The sequence below is a fragment of the Pteropus medius genome, unplaced genomic scaffold, assembly GCF_902729225.1.
Source record: "Pteropus medius unplaced genomic scaffold, Ma_sr-lr_union100, whole genome shotgun sequence".
Taxonomy (NCBI): Eukaryota; Metazoa; Chordata; class Mammalia; order Chiroptera; family Pteropodidae; genus Pteropus; species Pteropus medius.
The window spans coordinates 18553508-18572972 of NW_024354500.1; the positions used below are offsets into that span (position 1 = coordinate 18553508).

Genomic DNA, 19465 nt, shown 5'->3' on the forward strand with positions numbered 1-19465 from the left:
CTCAGCTCCTAGCCAGTGCTGAAGGGAAAACAGCAGTGTCTGGCAAACTTGGGGAAGGCAGCAGCTTTTAGTGACAATGGTGGCTCATTTTAATATGCATGAGATGATTCCATTCCACTTGGCACTTTCACAATCAGGTTGCTTTTCAGAGTGGACTCCAAGGGGGTTTCCTATGCAAGCTATACACCTTAGGCTATAAAAATCACTGGCATGTTTGGAGAGCAGACTCCACACAGATCTCCACATCCAAGGTAGCCAAGCTTATTGTAAATTTGTCCTGGGTTAGTTTCCAGGCTGATGAAATGGATAAATCAAAGTCGGGCTCTGCTTCCACTAGCACCGCAGATGGCCTCACTTCCTACAGCACCCTTCCTTTCACTCTTATACACAAATATCAACACCACACAAATTCTATGTTACCGCTAGAATTCCATGCCAGAGCACTACTGACTCCACCATTTGAGAAATCCTGAAATAGCTTTCTGGATTTGAGTTGAAATCTTAAAGCCAAGAATCATAGCTTACAATATAACTCACAGTGCCCAATAATCCCATATTCAAAAATACACACGTAGTGACACATGTGTACATAGTAACTAAATATAAAGAGGTTTAACGATAGTTCTAGAAATGAATATAAATTTTCAGCCAATTTGGTTTCATGATACTTTTCAAAAGAAATCTTACATTTCTCAGAATTCACTAATTTAGAGTTTTCTTTTAAACATCATTACTTTAATCTTACCTTATTTTTAAAAACAAGCTGAACAGGAATTTTTAGAACATCATTTATAATTTCTCCATCATCTTCAATATAATACACAATTATACAGGCTTTTGGAGCCCAAGAATTTTCTGGTGTTAAAGAGAAGGTTGTTGAACTTTGCTTGCCTACGGCAACCAACTGTCCCCTGGATACTACCTGAAAAGAATAGCAGACGAGTTTTATTTTATGCTAACACTAGTGAGAATTTCAACTGCAGCTACATTTATCATAATTTTAACTATACACATGAATTCAACTTAAATCAACTTCAAAGTCATTTTGAATGCCAGAAAACCTTCTTGACCAACACAGTACAGCTGGGAAACAGAAAAGGACAAGATAAAGTAACACTGATTGAGGCAACAGTAGCTTTATAGTTGAGAATCTATTTTTTGCAGCATTATTTACAATAGTCAAGATATGGAAACAACCTATGCATCCATCAATAGACAAATGAATAAAGAAGAGGTGGCACATATATACAATGGAATATTACGCAGCCATAAAAAGAATGAAATCTTGTCACTTATGACAGCTTTGATAGACCTAGAGGGTATTATGCTAAGTGAAATAAGTCAGACAGGAAATGACAGATACTATACAATTTCATTTAGATGTGGAATCTAAAAAGCAAAATAAATGAACTAACAAAACAAAATAGAAACAAACTCATAGATACAGAGAACAAACTGATGGTTGCCAAGTGGGAGGGGAGTGGAGAGGATGGGTGAAAAGGGTAAAAGAGATAATGAAGTACAAACTGCCGGTTATAAAATTAGTCACGGGGATATAAAGTACAGCATAAGACATATAGTCAATAATATTGTAATAACTATGTATGGTGCCAGATGGGCACTAGACTTAGCATGGTGATCACTTCATAAAGTACATAAATGTCTAACAACTATGTTATACACCTGAAACTAATGTAATATTGTTTGCCAAGTATAATTTAAATTTTTTTCAAATAAATGAATAAACGTTTTTAAATTTAAAAAATCTGTTTTTGAGTGGAAGGAATACAGAGCACCACTGGAGAGTTGAATTACCAAAACTACGAGGCTGCGGGTAGCAATTTTTATTTTATTTTCTGTTTTTCTTATATTTTACAATTTTCTACAATAAAGGTACATGGCTTATCCAATACAAATTTAAACTTTAAAATTTAAATTTTAACTTAATGCAAGACTTAATTATCCATCTTAAATTGGAAATGCAAATATAAGCAAAAAAAGGAAACAGGTTATTTGTGGTATAAAAAGGACAAGCTCAAAAGGCATGAGGCTGAATTTTAAAAGTTAGTAAGTTTAGTCTAGACATAAGGTAGACACCATTTAAGATGATTCTGTAATAGATCATAAATTAAGATTCTAAAACAGATTACCATGTAGCTTAACTCCTTCAATTGCTTGTTGCCACTAACCACCAACTCAAAAGGTGATCCCACCTAGAAAAAAACATCTTAATTAATATACATTTATTAATGGAAAAAGAGTATAATTATCAAATGATTGTAAGCATTACCTTTATATTTCCATCTTTTGTTTTTAGCTGGATGTATGTTTTACTAGGAGACTTAAATACATCATGAACTGCCACGCTATTCACACTATTAAGAAAAGAGGCCTATAACAAAAGAAAAAAGAGCTATAAATTTTCATTTTTAGCAACACTTTGAGAAAAGATGCTACCTGCTGAGCAATTACTAAAAAGCAAATGCACTTTTTACTTCTTTTCATGCAGGAAAAATACATTCTCCAGACATTGGATCTTCATCATTTTATAGCTTATATTATAAAGAAAGTGACAGCTTTAAAACATAGAAGAGGGTCTTCATCATCATGATCTAAGAGGAAGAAAAGCATAGTCCTAACTTATTTCAGAAACAAAGATATATTACATCTGTGACAAGAGAGAACGAAATAAAAAAAGATTCGTTTCCTTCTCTCCACAACACAGAGCTCATTTACAAGCAAGAAATCATATCAGCCCACTTGATCCACCAATAGTCAGAGTAAAACTCCAAGAGGCCACGCCTGTGGCAAGGCCATGTCACCAAAAGAAAGGTAACAGGAATGGTTGGGGGATCTTACATGAGCCACCCTGAGAAGGAGTTCAGCAAAGGAGTATAAGTGTAAAAAAAAATGTTCCTCTTTCATTTCCGCTCCTGCCAAAACACAATTACGAATGATTGAAAATAAACCTAAACTAGGAGTTCGGGGAGCTTCTCCATCATATCTTCAGATTGCTATATTTTACTGTGCTCTCCAAAATGAATTTATAAAGAAACATTCAGTCTAACCTCAGCCACTTGTCATTAAATTAACTTTAACATTTTCTCCATTTTTTTAAATAAAAACATGCATCCACTTCCTGTGAACTCGGACTTCCCACAAGTTGAGTACTACCACAAGATCACAATTTTAATGATGTTGTTGCAGTAACGTAATGATGAGAAACAGATGGTACCTTTAATTGTAGCATACTGGAATCATCCAAGATTGGGAATTCAATCTTACAGATTCCATTTTGTGGGACAGTACAATTTATGATCTGGACAGATTCTATTTCTTGATTTCCACTCTTCCATCTGCTTTCATACTCTGTAGAGTTTCTCTGTATCACCGTTATGACTACATTATTCCTTCTTTCTTCAAGAGTCAGTTGATTGCCATCAGAACGGGTTACCTTCACCTAATTGTCAAAACACATTTTAAAAACAGGGAATAAAAGAAGCAAAAGATTTAAGTTCAATTGGATCCAGTTTCCATCTGTACTATTCTCATAAAACTGAACTCTCAAAAATTGTTAGTAGCACTATAACTTCCGGATTCATTGGTGTCTCTCTCAGAGGCATCCAACACCTCTGACCACCTGCTTCTTGATATTACAGTTTCTCTTACCTTGCGAGGCTCCACAACAACCTCCTTTTACTTCATATGCCTCATTCTGCATCCTCTTAGTGTCCTTCTTGCTTCCTTTTCCCTCTCCCTAAATGTGAGGATTTGTCAAGGCCAAATTATCAATTATCTGTTCTCTCTTCCTCAAAATTCTCAGCCCTCAGCTATTCATACCTCTAACCATATTCAATACCTCCAGTCCCCTGTAGGAACTTTCTACTTGTTTTCCTGTTATCTCAAATTCAGTACACCTAAAAGTGAGCAACCATCTTGCTTTTCTTATTTTTGCTAATAAAATAAAACAATTCTTCCAGACTTAACGTCTTTGAATTTTCCCTTCCTCTTCCCACCTCCCAAAGCTAATGTACACCAAGTCCTATGCTACTCTCCTACATCCTCTCCACTCCATCATCCATGGCCATGAAACTTCTCGCCACCTCACACCTGGGCTGCTGCCATCTTTTGCACATGGCCCTGATCAGTCTCCCTGGAATACTGCTTTCACCATACCTCTCTCACGTTTACAAGGCTCCTCGGCTCTTCATTGCCTGGAGCATAAAGTTCAAAACCATATGTGAGCCATTTAGGATCTTCTACAACTCCCCAAAGCATCACTTCCTCTTTTCTCTCTGATAACTAACTCCCAGAAACAAGCTCATGCTGCAATTGCAGTGGTTAAGTCACTGTTGCCTGAATGTACTCTGAACTTGACAACCAGCACTCTCACCTGTGTCTCAGCTCATCTTGCTCCCCACCTCCCAAACCCATACCCAAACATTTAAAAGCCCACTGGTCTTTTCACAAGTAGCTTAAATATTCCCCTTCCATAAAGCATCCCTCTAATGACCCTCATTCCTATCTCAAAGCCAGTTCTTCCTTCCAGAACTCTCATTGTTTCCCTCTACTCATTTGGAAGTTACCATTTGCAACCAAACATAAAGCTTGTGTTTTCAGGTTTTTGGTTTTTGGTTTTATTTATTTACCTTTCTTTAACTCTCCAAGTTATAAGATCATTGAAATCAGGAACTATCTAAAATTTCTCTTGATTCATTCAACAAGTGACATCTTCTTTTTTTAAATCAGGAGTCAACAAACTATGGCAGGCAAGAAGGCCAAATCTAGTCTTTTTGTAAATAAAGTTTTATTGGAACACAGCCACCCTCACTTGGTTACAAAGTAGCGTGGCTGCTTTCATGCTACAACACAGAGTCTGGCAGTTGTGACAGAAACCATGTGGCACACAATACTAAAAATATTTACTATGTAGTCCTTTGCAGAAAAAGGTTGCCAATCCCTATTTTAAAACCCTATAGAAATTTCTTCATGACACTGATCTTATCCTGCCTTGAATTATAGCTATGTTTATATTTTCTTGTTACCATCACAAAAACTGTGAATCCAGGGTAGGGACTGGTCTTTCTCAGCTCCTAAGCCCAATCTATCACCATGCCTTGCACATTGTAAAAATTCATTCCGTTAATAAGTGTTAGTTTAATATTCTCTCAAAAAAAAAAAAGTGAACAGCTTTGTCAATAACTTTTTAATGCTACATCTTTGCTAGAACTAAAATTAGTCATTATAAACATCAAAAAAATTGAGAAATTTTTTTTACTAGCATCTAAGTCCTTCAATTACTTTATAAAAGCTTCAATGTAGTAATCTAGCTCTAACTTAAACTGCTTATTAAATAAGTTTTGAGGAAAACATTTTTGTTGTAAACTACTTTTTTAGAAAAATTAGATAAAGTTCATTTGGAAACAACTCTATATACCTCATACATCTAAATAAGAAAAGCATCTATCTATTTTTTGGCTTAAATTTTTTTTAAAGCGCTAAAAATATTATTTCCCATTGTTTTATTAAATTGAATTTAATGTTTTTAGATCATTAAAAAACATGATAACTTACAGAGGCTGTGAAGTTAAGAGATGGTTTCAAGGCAGTAGCATAATCAAAAAGGTCAATGATGTAATCATGTTGCTTGAAAAATACATTGGCGCTTGCATTTCTTGAGATACCTGTTTTGGAAATTGCATTGTTTAGAAAACAAAAGTTATAGTTCACCAATAGCTTCTATACAATATATTTCTCCATCCGAGCTAATAACTCCCCAAAAGGTTAAGATATCAGGGCACAGAAGCCTCATTCCCACATTGGCTTCTGTAACTATTATGTCCTCAATGGATCCCTTCTAAGCACCATCACTGCCACCCCTATCAACGACACATGCACCCACAGATTAAGGCCGCTGATAGTATAGTCTTTTGCTCTTTTCAGAGATTGGTGAAAGCTGTTGAAATAGCAACAGAAAGATCCAAGTAATTAACCTTTATTTTATTATTAAAAGAGAAAACTGTTTGGAGCAGGTATAATTTCAGAAGATGCTAAGCGATTTAAAAAAAGGTAGATGGTTAGTCAGCTGAAAAGGTAAGCTTTTCCATGTAGTTTTCAGGCTGAAAAGAAAGAATAGAAATGGAAAAAATTACAAATATCTATCACATGTGGTTGAAGTACAGATTTTCATAGAAAATAAGTTTCCCCTCCATTATGAAAACATTCTGCAAGCTAGATTAATTAAAACAGTCATGACAATTTCAACATTACTTAGCATCTCTAGAAAAGCAATGACATTCCCAAATAAACGTGCTAGTAATAATAAGAAAGATGATAGAGCAGCACCACATAAATAGCTTTACCTTCACTTCAAAGTCTACAAACCTGTAAGTGATTCTGTCACTGTGGCTAAAATTTCTACCGGCCCAGGGGAAGACAGAGACATGTGTTCAGAAAGACGATCTGAAAAATCCATTACCTTTTTCATCTCTTCATCATTAAAAGAGAAGTTTGCAGATCCATTTATCTGTTTTGTTAAAAAATTTCAATTTTATTCTTCACTTTAGCAATTCAAATTTTAGAAATAAACTCAAACTCAATCACATCAAACAATATGATGGCTCTGGTTCTCTTTTAGTCATGATAAATGGTTAGATTCTCACTTGTCCAATGACAAAAAAGCTGTTGATTTTCTTGCACTCAATTTTTTGTTAACTTAGTACAAATATTACTCTGGGAAAGTGCAATTTTGTGGTTTTCCCCATTACAAGTTATAAGATATCTGTAAAAGTTACCTTAAATTTTTTTGTAATATTTTTCTTCACGCCCCAAAAAGATAAAGGTAAAAATGTAAGTGTTACATCTCCTTTCACTGGCTTCCCATATGTATACCTGAAAAATAATAAATGAGTTTTTGTTTTTTTTTTACATTTTCAACTTGATATCAAACTAACACAATGAAAATATTACTTTCAATAGCATACACTGGGGATTCAACTAAAAGAAGTATATTAAAAACATACACTTACTATAAATTTTTAAAACTAAACACAGTTAGAAATGTCCTTAACGGAAGATTATCCTTAAAATTATGTCTCCAAAATGGGAAGACTTTTAACCCCCAAACCTCAGAACAGTTCTTGGTACACAATTTACCCAGCCCCTAACCAGCTTAGACACCCCAGAGATAATCTGATAGGTGGAATTGACAGTCGCTTGTCCAAAGATTTTTAAAAGATTATGAAAATCTTTTATTCCAGAAGCCTGGCCTGGCCCATTAACTGCATGCCCAGACTTTGCAGATTTTGACCATTTTAAAATGATAGTTGAAATTGCAATCACCATGGCCCACTGCTACATGTTTTGATATTAATTAGGAGTGCTTATTAGACCAAATATGCTAGGGCATCAAATAGGCTCGTGGCCCTCAAAAGTTGTTTTGCGGAAAGAGAATTTTAAATAAAGTACAATAGTTTTTAATCCACAGTACCAAAATTAGCTTCTTGAGTCAAATCTCATCTCTGCTGCTTTGCATTTTATCTATTAATTTTGTCCCCTCTCATGATGAGAAAGTCTCTTCATGTGAAGGAGAGGCAATCTTTGGTAAATCATTTTACTGTCAGAGAGCCTTTTTTAAGTGTGTTTCCTGGTTTCCTTCCTTCTCTATTGTGAAGTGCTCAGCCAAACGTGGAAGTCAATTTTGCTTTGCACTCTATAAATTTAACAGTAGCTCCTGCTTCCTGAATCCATTAGTTAAACAAAGAAACAGCCCTATGTCTGGATTAACTCAATTCAAAAGTCAATGGTAGTCCACTGTCCATGTCCTGAGTCTCTGTTTGTCTGTCACATTTGTTTGTTGCTTTTAGATTTATAACCCACACATGAGTGATATTGTAGCCAGAGGGCAACTGAGTTCGGGCCTCGTGCTTCATGTGCCACTCAGTCAATAGACTGAGACAGGAGTTGGGCTTATTTAGAATAAACATTTATTGTCAGAGCACCAGTGATCTGAGAAGGCAGCAAGTTAACACCTTCAAAACTGCCTTCCTTTCCTAGTCTGGCTTATTGTATTTAAGGGAAAATCTGAGCATTATTCCAGGAGCTACTTGAAGGTTCCAGGGGCAGAGTCGGGAGGGATTTGTTGTGCTTCTCGGAGCCGTTCCTCTGGCAACGTGGTCCTCCAGTGGCATTAGCAACCCAGGAACAAAGGTGGAAGTAGCCTGAAAGGAATGCTAGACCAGAAGGATTGTGATCAGTAAACATAAGGACATTAATCATAAGTTTCAGGGCAACTTTCTACGGCAGTGGATGTTCCAAGCTCTGGGTCAAGCCTCTGGGGACAATCTATTGTTAAGCTATAGGGCAAGGAAAAGTGAAGCCAGGGATGCTGTGAGGCGTTTACTACAGGGGGTATCGACCGGGCCTTTCTTCAATATCATGTGGTTTTCAACTTTTTCCATCTGACTTATTCCTCTTAGCATGATTATCTCAAGATCCATTTATGTTATCGCACAACATACTGTTAAATTGTACACTTGAAGCATTGGATTTTGTTGATCAATATCACCCCAATAATTTTTAATAATAAAAAATTAAAGTTATAAAAAAGTCAATGGTAAAATATAGTGTATTCCAAATTAAGAAGCATAAAACAAATCCATCTTCAAATGCATTACCTTTCCAAACAAAAACAATAGTTAGTGGAAACTCTGGTTAGCAACTTCAGTATCAAATTCATTTATTCAAAAGAGAGTCCTCCAAACCTAACAATGCTGTATCTTGTTAAAGTTTAAATAAATGCATAACTAGAATACCAGAACACTGTATTTCAAATGAGTTATGTCACATGATAGTACAGGGAGCTTGAAAATCCAGACATAGTTTAAAGTATTCTAGACACAAATATTTTTAATTTTGATTTAAATGTGAAGCAGATTTAGCTTCCCAAGCCCTAAGTTCATTATAATAATTGTGAAACAAAGATACTGACAGTAATTGTGCTAAATAGAATCTGGAAGCATTTGGGATAAACTAGTTTTTCAGAAAACAGTAGTTTGACATTTAAAAAAGCAAAATCAAAGATATTCTGGGATAGAATCATTAACAAAACAAGGATTTTTTTTTAAACAGCCACAGCACAAAAGGTCTATGAAATGACACTTAAAAAATTGAACCCACAATAGCTATTAGTATAATTCATGTTTCTCCCTACTTTTTTTTTCCATGTCATTTCCCAGATACAAATGTCTAATTCTTCAAGTAACAAATATATTTTAATAAAGCTTAAATTAAATAATATTTTGAAATTTCTACTATCTGCAGGAGTTAAGAAAGTTAACTAGATGTATGCTATGTTATTTATAAATCTCTAGAACTCACTCTGGTTAGTGTGAAATAATCTATTATTTATTTTAACAAGGTGAGAATAATGAGCAGATGTTCACATCAAAGGTAATAAATACGGATTTTTAATCATCTCAGTTAAAGATTTAAAAACTAAAAAGAGATTGTTAATCTTCTTCTTTGGGTAATTCCCAGCAACGAAGAAGATTAACAATCTAGCAGGAGATATCTATTGAGAAGCAACACATGAGAATCTGACTCTCAAGACAGAAGTATGGACTAGAAATATGAATTTAGTTGTCATCAACTTACAAACAGTAGCAGAAGCCCTGCCCATGGAGAAGAAAATTCAAATGGGTAAGGAAAGAAGAGAGTCAAAGATGGAGCTCCAAGGAACAAGAACTTTTAAAAGATGGGCACGAGAGGGATGCCTGCAGAGAGTCTTCAAAGGAGTAGCCAAAGGGAAAAAACAAAACAAAACAAAACAAACAGAAAGGAAATGGAAGAGGACAACAATGTTGAATGCTGCAAAGGGAAAAAAGAAAACATGAAAGCAGTTTCAATGGCATGGTAAGGGTAAAAGGAAGGTTGTAGGAGGCTGGAGAATGAATGGAATGTAAAGAAGCGGAAAATGCAACTCTGGGCTGTGAAGAGTGAGAGACAGGGCAGTGGCTGGAAGGAGACATGAAGGTCAAAAGAGGATTTATTTATTTTAATGACAGAAATGTTTAAACACATAGTAAAGATGACACTGAAGAACAAAATGGAAGAAATCAAGACACAAGCGAGAGAGGAAGTGAGATTGGGGTCCCCCTGACAAAAGGCAGTAAGTATCCAAGGCCCAAATGGAGGGATTAGCCTCTGAAGGGAGATGAGATGTTGCTTTCATTATGACACACACAAGATCATCATCCTCATCAACATTTCCATCTTTTCTGGGATACAAAATTTATAGACTAGAACTATGCCAATTTTTACAGACTTACAAAAGACCCTACCTCCCTTTACCACAATCACAGACATCATGCCTTGGCAACTAAAGCTTGAAAAGAGACTCAGAATGGACTATTATCAGAACTAGCCAGATCTGAGAACTTTAAATGGCAAAAAGACTGTCCATTACCCACAAAAGACAAAGCAAACAGACTGAGATGGCTTTTTTGTGTGTCAGCTTCTCTAGGCTAACATTCCCAGTCACTCAATCAAATACCAATCTAGGTGTTAAGTAAAGATATTTTACAGTTGTGATTAAAGTCCATGATAAGTTGACTTTAAGCAAAGGAAATGATCCTAAATAATCTGGGTGGGCCTGATTCACTTAGTTGAAAGGTCTTAAAAGCTGAGCTGAGAATTCCCCAAAGAGAAAGAAATTCTGCTTGTGGACAACAACTTGAGCCAATGCTTGAGAGTCCCAGCTTGCCCTCCCTGATCGCCTGCTCTAGGAAATTTGAATGAGCCTAATCAGCCCCCACAACCATGTAAACCAATTCCTTGCAACTAATCTCTTCCTGTAAATCTCCTACTGGTTCTGCTTCTCTGATGGAACCTTGACTGACACACATACAAAGGAAAACGATGAAGATACAATTTAGTGAACGCTAATGAAATGCCAGAGAACCATCACAACTGTCATGTCACTCTCAGCCTTTAGTATTTCAAAGAGGCTCGACAAATAAGAATCGGAATGAAACTACAAGGGTTCTTACAAAGTGTTATGAAAATAGTCTAACAAGTAATATGGGCTTGGGGAAGGAGAGTGTCAATGGTGTGGCTTCAGGGGATCCACACTCCCTATAATTGTATGTAATTTTTTCTAAAGAGGTACCAGATTTTAAGAACCACTCTTTTAACTGATTCTATTAAATCCCTAGCACAGCCCTGAATACTAGAAACAGAAGCAAAGAAGATATCCACACTCAGCTTAATCCATGCAAACACTAGTGCTTAATCCATTCAAAGATTGAATTTGCACTCACTAAGTTTATAAGCATTAGTCAAAGAATTCAAATAAAACTCACACAGAATGCTTAACCTTCAGCTAAGATCAAGGACAAGATAATTATGTAAAATGCAGGCATTTGTGTGTCTTCTAAACCACAAATCCATCTACATTACCCACAGCTGCCCCTTATTTGAACACACACAGAAAGCTAACTGGGTATACAAATCGCAGACATGTTTTTGCCTTTGTGTCACGTGGGTTCACATGATTTTTTGCCAAACAGAAATTAAAGCAGGAGTCCTCAGAATGTTTTAGTCTCTGGACTGTTTCTGCCAGAAGATTCGCAGCCCATCGCTTGCCACTGCCACCAACCTTCACTAGGGTAGGAACATGTTGACGAGTGAGACAGCAGTGAGATGAGGTCCAGTTTTTGTCAGCTATTACAAATAAATTCTGAAACTAAATAAATTTCAGAAGCAAAAGCACAAATATTGATTGACACGTCAGAAATAAAAGCTACAAGAGATCAGTCCTGGAATTACTTGAAGGCAACCCTACCCTGCACTCTGAGAACTGCTAATCTCAGCGTATACTTCTGAAACGCGCTAGTCTGGAACTCTGAGGATGCCTCAGCAAAACCAGATGCTATGCTGTTCAAGCCAGTGGATCAATATCATAAGAGCCACAATACATCTGTTACGCAGGGTGGGTTTGAAGTCTCTATGAACATATGCTAAAACGGATAATGAATGTTAATTATTTACTCATCTGCTAATTGCAATAAGACAACCAAATCCCTGCCCCAAGATTCAGCTTCCATTACCAACAGAGAAAAAATTAGGATTTAAGAAGAGATAAATCGCCTCAATCCATGCCAGTTGAACAAGGAAGAACAAAAGATTAAAAAAAAAAAAATTAATCTGGCATAATCTGTAATGTAAATCCCCTTGATTAGTCTTGGAAAGACACTAATCTGTGAGAAACTTTAGAACTGGATCAGTTTGAAAGCAGAGAGATGGGTTCAAAAACCTGTGCACACATGTTCCATGCTTAATTATTTATTATAGATCTCTGTTTGCTGCCCATGGGGGCATTTTAATAAGCAGAGCATTGTGCTAATATTCTGGGGTATATAATAAGTTCTTTGTCATACAGTTTTATAACAGTTTATAGGCATAAAAGAAAAATTATACTTACTTTGCTGTGATAGTACCGTTCAAATTCTTAGACTTTAAAGAACAATACAATGGTGTCTGCAGAGCAACTTCAAATTTTGGCAATACTGGAAAGGAAAACCAAAGGGAAATATTTTAAAGAATTTACTACCATTTTCAGCTTAACAAAATAACAAACAGAATTGTTCTAAAGGGGTTGATCATTAGTACTATTTGAACTTAGATTCATTATGATCCAAATACATGATAACATACAGATAAAAAGCACTTTCTTTTCACCCAAAATTAGAAAGCCCTATGAGGTTGGTGACTGGACAGCGACAGCGGGGGCTAGTCGCTGTGGATACCTACGTCGGTTTGGTAGAACCTAAACTGTATCCAGAACCCTAGAAGCAAAAGGCTCCTGAGTACTAGAAAACCAGGCTTTTTTCAGCTGTCACCCATTAGTATGGACATATTAATTGTTAGACTATTTCCATAACACATCGTAAACAGCTGCTTCTATAGCCACCCCTACCCTAGGGCCTCTCTCCAAGTTGGTTACTAAAAGCCCATCCCCCCAGGGGCCTCATGACTCTCCTTTTTCTGCATGGTGACATATATGCAGTCATAAAAAATCCTTGTCATTTGAGACAATCAATGGCAAATCTGGTGACAGTCTAATGTAATGAATTGCTATAAGGAAAAAGTTGCGTAGTAGGATTTCTAGTTAATAACTAAGATATGAACACAAAATAATGATGTTTTTTCTTGTGTGGCAGGTACCAAAAGGTAGGTAATTCCAAAATTAGAAAACTCTACTTTGGTTACCTTTATATAATTAAGGTATAAAACATTTTATCAATATTAATACTATATGATGTAAAGCACTCCACCAGAGTATAAAATTTTTGTTTCCTTTCACTCTACAGAATTACTTTTTTTTTCCTAACTTCATTGACCAAAGAAAAGATCCACTTCATAAAAAGGCATCTAACCATTCAATTAACACAAGAGAAGTATCGAGAAGGCCGATGGGTCAACAATACAGAGCAGACCTCTAGCTTCAAACCAGACTAAAGACCTTTGGTGTGCCAAGACACTCCTGGACTCTAGACCAGTCTAGGGTTGGACAGTCAAAAAAGGCCACATTTCATCTGTGACCTTCCTCCAAGGCCCTCCACCAACATAGCAGTTAGGGGCCACTCAGATATAGAATTTCCTTAGAGTAAAGAAATTCAAATGTCCTGTCCTCAAACATCATAGGTTGGCAATCAATTCAGTGGCTCCACTATATCCTATTCAACAGTATACCAGCAAACAGCACTACCGCTATGAAGAAAGCCTTAAAAATCTTGGCCACTTCTGATTTATTCTTCTAGATCAAGGCTGTCCATAATAAATAAAATGTGAGCCACATGGTATAATTTTAGATTTCTAGTAGTCGCATTTCAAAAGTAAAAAGAAGCAGGCGAAATTAATTTTTGTAACATTTTACTTAACCCCACGTATCCAAAATATTATCACTGCAACATGTAATTAATATAAAAACTATTATTAATGAGCGAATTTTTTCTTATTTTTGCACTTTTCTTCAAAATCTGGTGTTTTACACACTTAGAGCGCATCTCCATTTGAGCTAGCCACATTTCAAGTGCTCAACAGCCACACATGCTGAGTGACCCCCCAAAATGGACAACAGAGTTCCAGTTCAGGGATCAGTAAACAATGACCAGCATGAGCTAAGAATGGCTTTTGCATTCTTAATTGGTTGGAAAAAATCAAAAGAATATTTTACGACACATAAAAATTATATGAAATTCAGATTTCCATGTCCATAAGTAAAATGTTATTGCATCACAGCCACATTCAACTACATATTGCCTATGGTTGCTTCAAGCTACAAGGCAAAGTTGAGTAGTTATGATACAGACATATGGCCCAGAGAGTCTAAAATATTACTATCTGGCCTTATTTCATAGGGGAAACTTTGCCGATCTCTGTTCTAGTTTATCATGGGACTTAGATGTGACAATGTGGTATGATATATGTGGGGCATGAGACACAAAGATGTAAGCAAACTACTTTCCAGAATTTCTAAAGCCTGAATGAGACACGATCTCAAAAGGTGACACAAATCACATGAAAAAGTTTGTGTATGACTTCAAAATAACTCTTCAGTTTATAACTAGTAGTAGATCCTATGCTTTCACACTCATCTTTTCTTCCTTTCCCTCTACAAACAAAATAGTTGGGTCACACTATTTTTATCTATGTGTTCCTAACTGTGATATTATAAATGTGGCACCTGCAGAAAGAGGATGTACCCAAGGGAGACGGTCTTTACTGGTACCTATCACATGAAAACTATGGGAAATAACTGATGTTATGTTTTTAAAAAATACAAAATTTTAAATATGTATGTTATGATCACAATAAAGTAGAAAAAAACGAAATAATTGTGCATAAGAAAAAGACTAGCATAATGGGTCTAAAGGTGATCTTTTTTTTCTCCTTTATTCTTTACAGTGACCTTTATTGTACTTGCACTTTTACAAAGAAAAAATGATTAGACCTATAAGAAATGTCAAGATTTTACCTCCACTGTGATTTTTATTTTAAATAAGACATCTCTTAGAAATTTCTCTTATCGCTGTGGAGAGTAATAAACATGTTTTCCTTCAAAATAAATTGAAGAACTCTTACCATATTCCGAAACCTGAAATAAGTGATGATATGTCTGGTCCTATTTGGAGGAAGAAAAAAAGACAAGAAAACTTTATGAATTATTTTGCTTGCTTACTTACCTCACAAAAAAAATTTAGAAAAAAAAATTAATACATTTATAATGATTTAATGAACAAATGTTTATTTTCATTTGTAGTTGATATTTAGTCTTCCACAACATGATGTCTGAAATTTCATGAGTTTTCCTTGCCAATTCTCTAACACAAAAGATGACCTGATTCTGTAAATCACTATAGGTCATATAAACAAACGGCTTCATCTGACTTCCATCATTTGTGAAATGAGAACTAGATTAAATTAGATAATTCAGGAATTTATGAGACAAGGCTAACACATTTCAAACTAACAGGAAAGGACTTCAAATTTATTTTGAAGATCATCATCAAAAATAAACCAAAGGAGAAAATGAAGTTACATATAATTCAAATATTTGTAAATGGACCAACATCCTCTACTTTCCCAATTCCTGGAATTATTTTCTAGTGTAACCACTAAATCAATACATTCTACCCTATTTTAACAGATATTGTTAATTATTTCCTTTTGCAAATCAACAAAAAAAATGAGTAATTATATCTTTTTTCCCTAACTCCTCATATTTCTATCTGTCCATTCTAAATCAAAGGTAACACATTAAGTAGAACCGCTTCAAAAGAGCTAAGTAATTCCTCTAATAAAATCTGTATTCTAATTCTGATTCCCTAAATTTCTCAAAGAAAATACACAGATGCAGCTACATAATATTAGCTTTTTAAAAAATTACCCTTGGTTAACCTAAATCATCTGTACATCATTATTTTTTTTAATACTAAAGGATATAGTTAATTTTAAAGTATAAAATAAATGAAACTACTTATACACTAACAAAATAGTTCTCTAAAATTTGGCTTCAATGCTGTCATTTAAAGTAGATCCCAAAGAAACTGTGTCAATCAAAGTCTTTAAGAATCTCCACATTTGTACCTCTATCTTAAATTTTTATGTCATAAATAAGAATATTATATATTACATGTTATGCTCAAAACTCAAATCAAGAAGGTAATCTACCCATTTTAGTGGTAAACATGTCTAGTCTTTAAATTACTTTTTGCTTTACGACTACAGCCCACTCCGTTAAGGCTTTGAATAAGTAACTTGACAATGATGCCTGTCAAGTTAAATTGATATGGCAAATATTAAGCACCAAATGTAAAACACTGTATGAAGTTCTGTAAAGATAAATTACAGTCAGTCTTCAGCATCGGAGGGTCAGTCTAGAGATGGAGACAGACATAGTCAAGAGCGATACAAGACTGACAGTGTCCTGGAGTTTCATGCACTGTGCTTTGATCTGATTCTCCCCTATGCTTGACTTACACATACTTTCATCTCTACTCATCTGCCAAGACTTAGCTCAAATATTACTGCTTCCTCAAATCTCCAATCTAAAAGTAATCTCTCTGCCTCCACGCATGTTAGTTCTTCCTTCTTTGTCACTTTTTAGTCTGTATCATAATAGTTAGATACATAGCTTATCTTGATGCAAGTTCTTTGATGTCTAGGTCCATGATGGGCCATTTTAATCCCTCATAGTTTACCCTTTGCAGTACCAACTTAACAGAGTGCCTGATACCAAAAAAAAAGTGTTCAATAAAATGTGTTAGATTATATGAAAATTATTAGCTTTGACAAATGTAGAAAATCAACTAATTTGTTTGGACCTACTTTAAACAGCCTTGAAACCAAGTTTTAGGCAATTATTTATTTAACACATAAGTAGTTACATTAGATTATATTTGAAATGAATTCTCCCTCCCTGCCTCCTACATTGCCAGTCATCCCCGATAACTCCTGGATTTTTCATCTCTCTGTTTACTGTCTCCTTCCCTTTCATTCAGCCTATAAATATTTTCAAGTCTTATGTCCTCTTGGTACTCCTTAAGTGTCTTTCTGATTTATTCCTTGTTTCTTCAGTGGTCCTCTCTTTCTGATCCTGAAATGTTGGCCCTTCTCATCCTGAACCCAGTGCTCTTCCCGCTCTCCAGACCTTTAATGAGCTCATCAACTCATGGTTTAAACTGCCAACCCTATACTAAAAATTCCTAAATAGTTATCTCTAGCCTGCACCTCAGTATGGAGATTCCAATTCAAATCCACCTTCTAGACATCTCTGCCTAAATGTCCTACAAAACATCCTGGAATACTTTACCTGGATTTAGCCTCGACTAGGCACCCTTTCTTGATCGCCTCTCCCCACGTTATGTTAGATGGCCTTTCTCACCCATAAAATCCTGAGTAAAATTCAATCATCTTACTTAACACAATATATTTTAATTTTCTGTTTTGTTTTGTGTCCATCTCCCGTAAGAGAATATGAAACCACTGAAGGCACGGCACCTAAATCAGCATCCCTTCCATGTTTGTTGAATGAATGTATGTATAAAGAATGAGCAAAGTAATTCCTGTCCCCAGGCTGGTTCTTACAGGGTTCATCACATTAGCCTCAGTTATCATACAATATATCCTACAAGAACTTAAAATAACCTTCTCACAAGCAGAATAAGACTATTCTGTCAAAGAGGCACAGCCATCTGTCAAATGATGCATAGAAAAACCCTCTCTGCCCTGCATTTGAAGGTAATGTGAGCGCCAAGGAGTGGAAGAAGCCAGCCATTATGGAAAACAAGAAAAAGCAGAAGGAACGTGCTTCTTTTCGGTCATTTTAAATTCTTCCGATAAATCAAAAAATCATTTTGCAACTGAGTGCTGACAGTGCGCTTTGGACCAGATGAGGTTCATAAGTAGTGAAATGCAATTCAAGAAATAAATTACTTTACTATCCAAGGAGTTTGAAAAACAAAAATGGATTTTGTAATTTTCAAGATATCATCCAATAGGCAATCGGACCGTACCAATTTTCACAATGAGTTTAGTTATTTCTATAAAATATTTTTACCAAGTATATAATCAAGAATGCTAGAAGATACTGAAATATTTGAAATTAACAATAATTCATAGAATTAACAGCAATTTGTGCTACATATAAAGACAAAAACACTGAGTACTTCCATAAGTCTAGAACAGGGATCTGCAATCTTTTTCTATAAAAGGCCAGATAGTAAATAGTTTAGGCTTTACAAGTGCAAGGGTTTAGAACAGGCCTCCCCAAAATGTGCCACTTTGGCATGTAAATTATTTTGAGCTGAAGACAACCAAGCCCCTGCAGGCTCACAAGAAATTTTTACCTCTCCCTTAAAGAATTTAAATTAGGGCCTTGCACATAATACGAGTTATTACCAGAAATAACTTTTTATGACCCATATAGAGAGCGGGGCAAACTACTAAATACTGAGCATTTGCTCTTCTTATTGTCCTGCAACGACCCTCTGAAGCCCCAAGGCACCTTTCTTAATCCTTATCTCATAATGCCTCAGACATTTCATTTTAACTTTCTGTCTCTGTTCTGATTCTCTCATGCATGTTGGGTTCTCATATGCATGCAATCAAATTTGGTTATTTTCTCTTGTTACTCTGTTTCATGTCAATTTGATTATTAGACCAACTGGAAGAACCTAGAAGGACAAAGGAAAGTTTCTTCCTCCCCACACAAGCCACATGATCCCTGTCGAAACTATTCGACTCTGATGTTGGAGTGCAAAAGCAGACAGAGATAACACATAAACAAATGAGACTGTGTTCCAATAAAACTTTATTTACAAAAACAGGTGTTGGGCTGGATTTGGCCTATAAGCGAGGATTTGCTGACTCAGATCTAAATAAAATTTATTTCCAAATTATTCTGTGTTAATTCCAGCTGAACTATATTAAATTTGACCAGACTTAACTGCAAACATGCCACAAAATCAAACTGAGGCCTTTTATAGCAAGTACAAATTTCATTTACTGAACAATTTTCCTTCAATTTCAAAGAAACGATCTGCTTCAAAATGAGTTTTTATGTTTATTCTAGCTCATCGAATATAGTTTGTGTTTATTCACTCTGCCAGCAACTGGAGAGAGAGGCTGGCCTGAAGGCAAAAATACTTGGGCAGCATGTCTTCCAAGCAAACACCTTTCCAGGAAAGAGAATAAATAACTCATCAATGTCGTCTTAGCTCTTCTTTCCCCAATATGGTCACCATTCCATGGGGAAAGCACACCCTTAAAAAACCTGCTCTTCAGCACATATATTCATTTTCTATTTGTATCAGATGTGAGCCTGTTTCAGTCAGATTTTCTGAAGAACTTCTAAAGCAGAAATGAAAAAAGAACCATGAGATATTTTCAGTAATCTCTGTAA

The 19465-nt window shown here is 35.6% G+C and overlaps 1 protein-coding gene across 2 annotated transcripts in view; it reads right to left on the reverse strand.

Moving 5' to 3' along the window:
• The window catches only part of CD109 (CD109 molecule), a 102354-nt gene that overhangs the window by 39963 nt on the left and 42926 nt on the right, over positions 1–19465 (reverse strand). For both annotated transcript variants that reach the window (XM_039853291.1, XM_039853292.1), the window contains 9 exons: positions 15145–15184; positions 12482–12566; positions 6795–6891; positions 6385–6526; positions 5575–5684; positions 3236–3460; positions 2291–2392; positions 2151–2213; positions 746–922 (listed from right to left, as the gene is read on the reverse strand). In XM_039853291.1, coding sequence (XP_039709225.1) covers positions 746–922; positions 2151–2213; positions 2291–2392; positions 3236–3460; positions 5575–5684; positions 6385–6526; positions 6795–6891; positions 12482–12566; positions 15145–15184 — 1041 coding nt within the window. The remainder of the gene's footprint in view (positions 1–745; positions 923–2150; positions 2214–2290; positions 2393–3235; positions 3461–5574; positions 5685–6384; positions 6527–6794; positions 6892–12481; positions 12567–15144; positions 15185–19465) is intronic.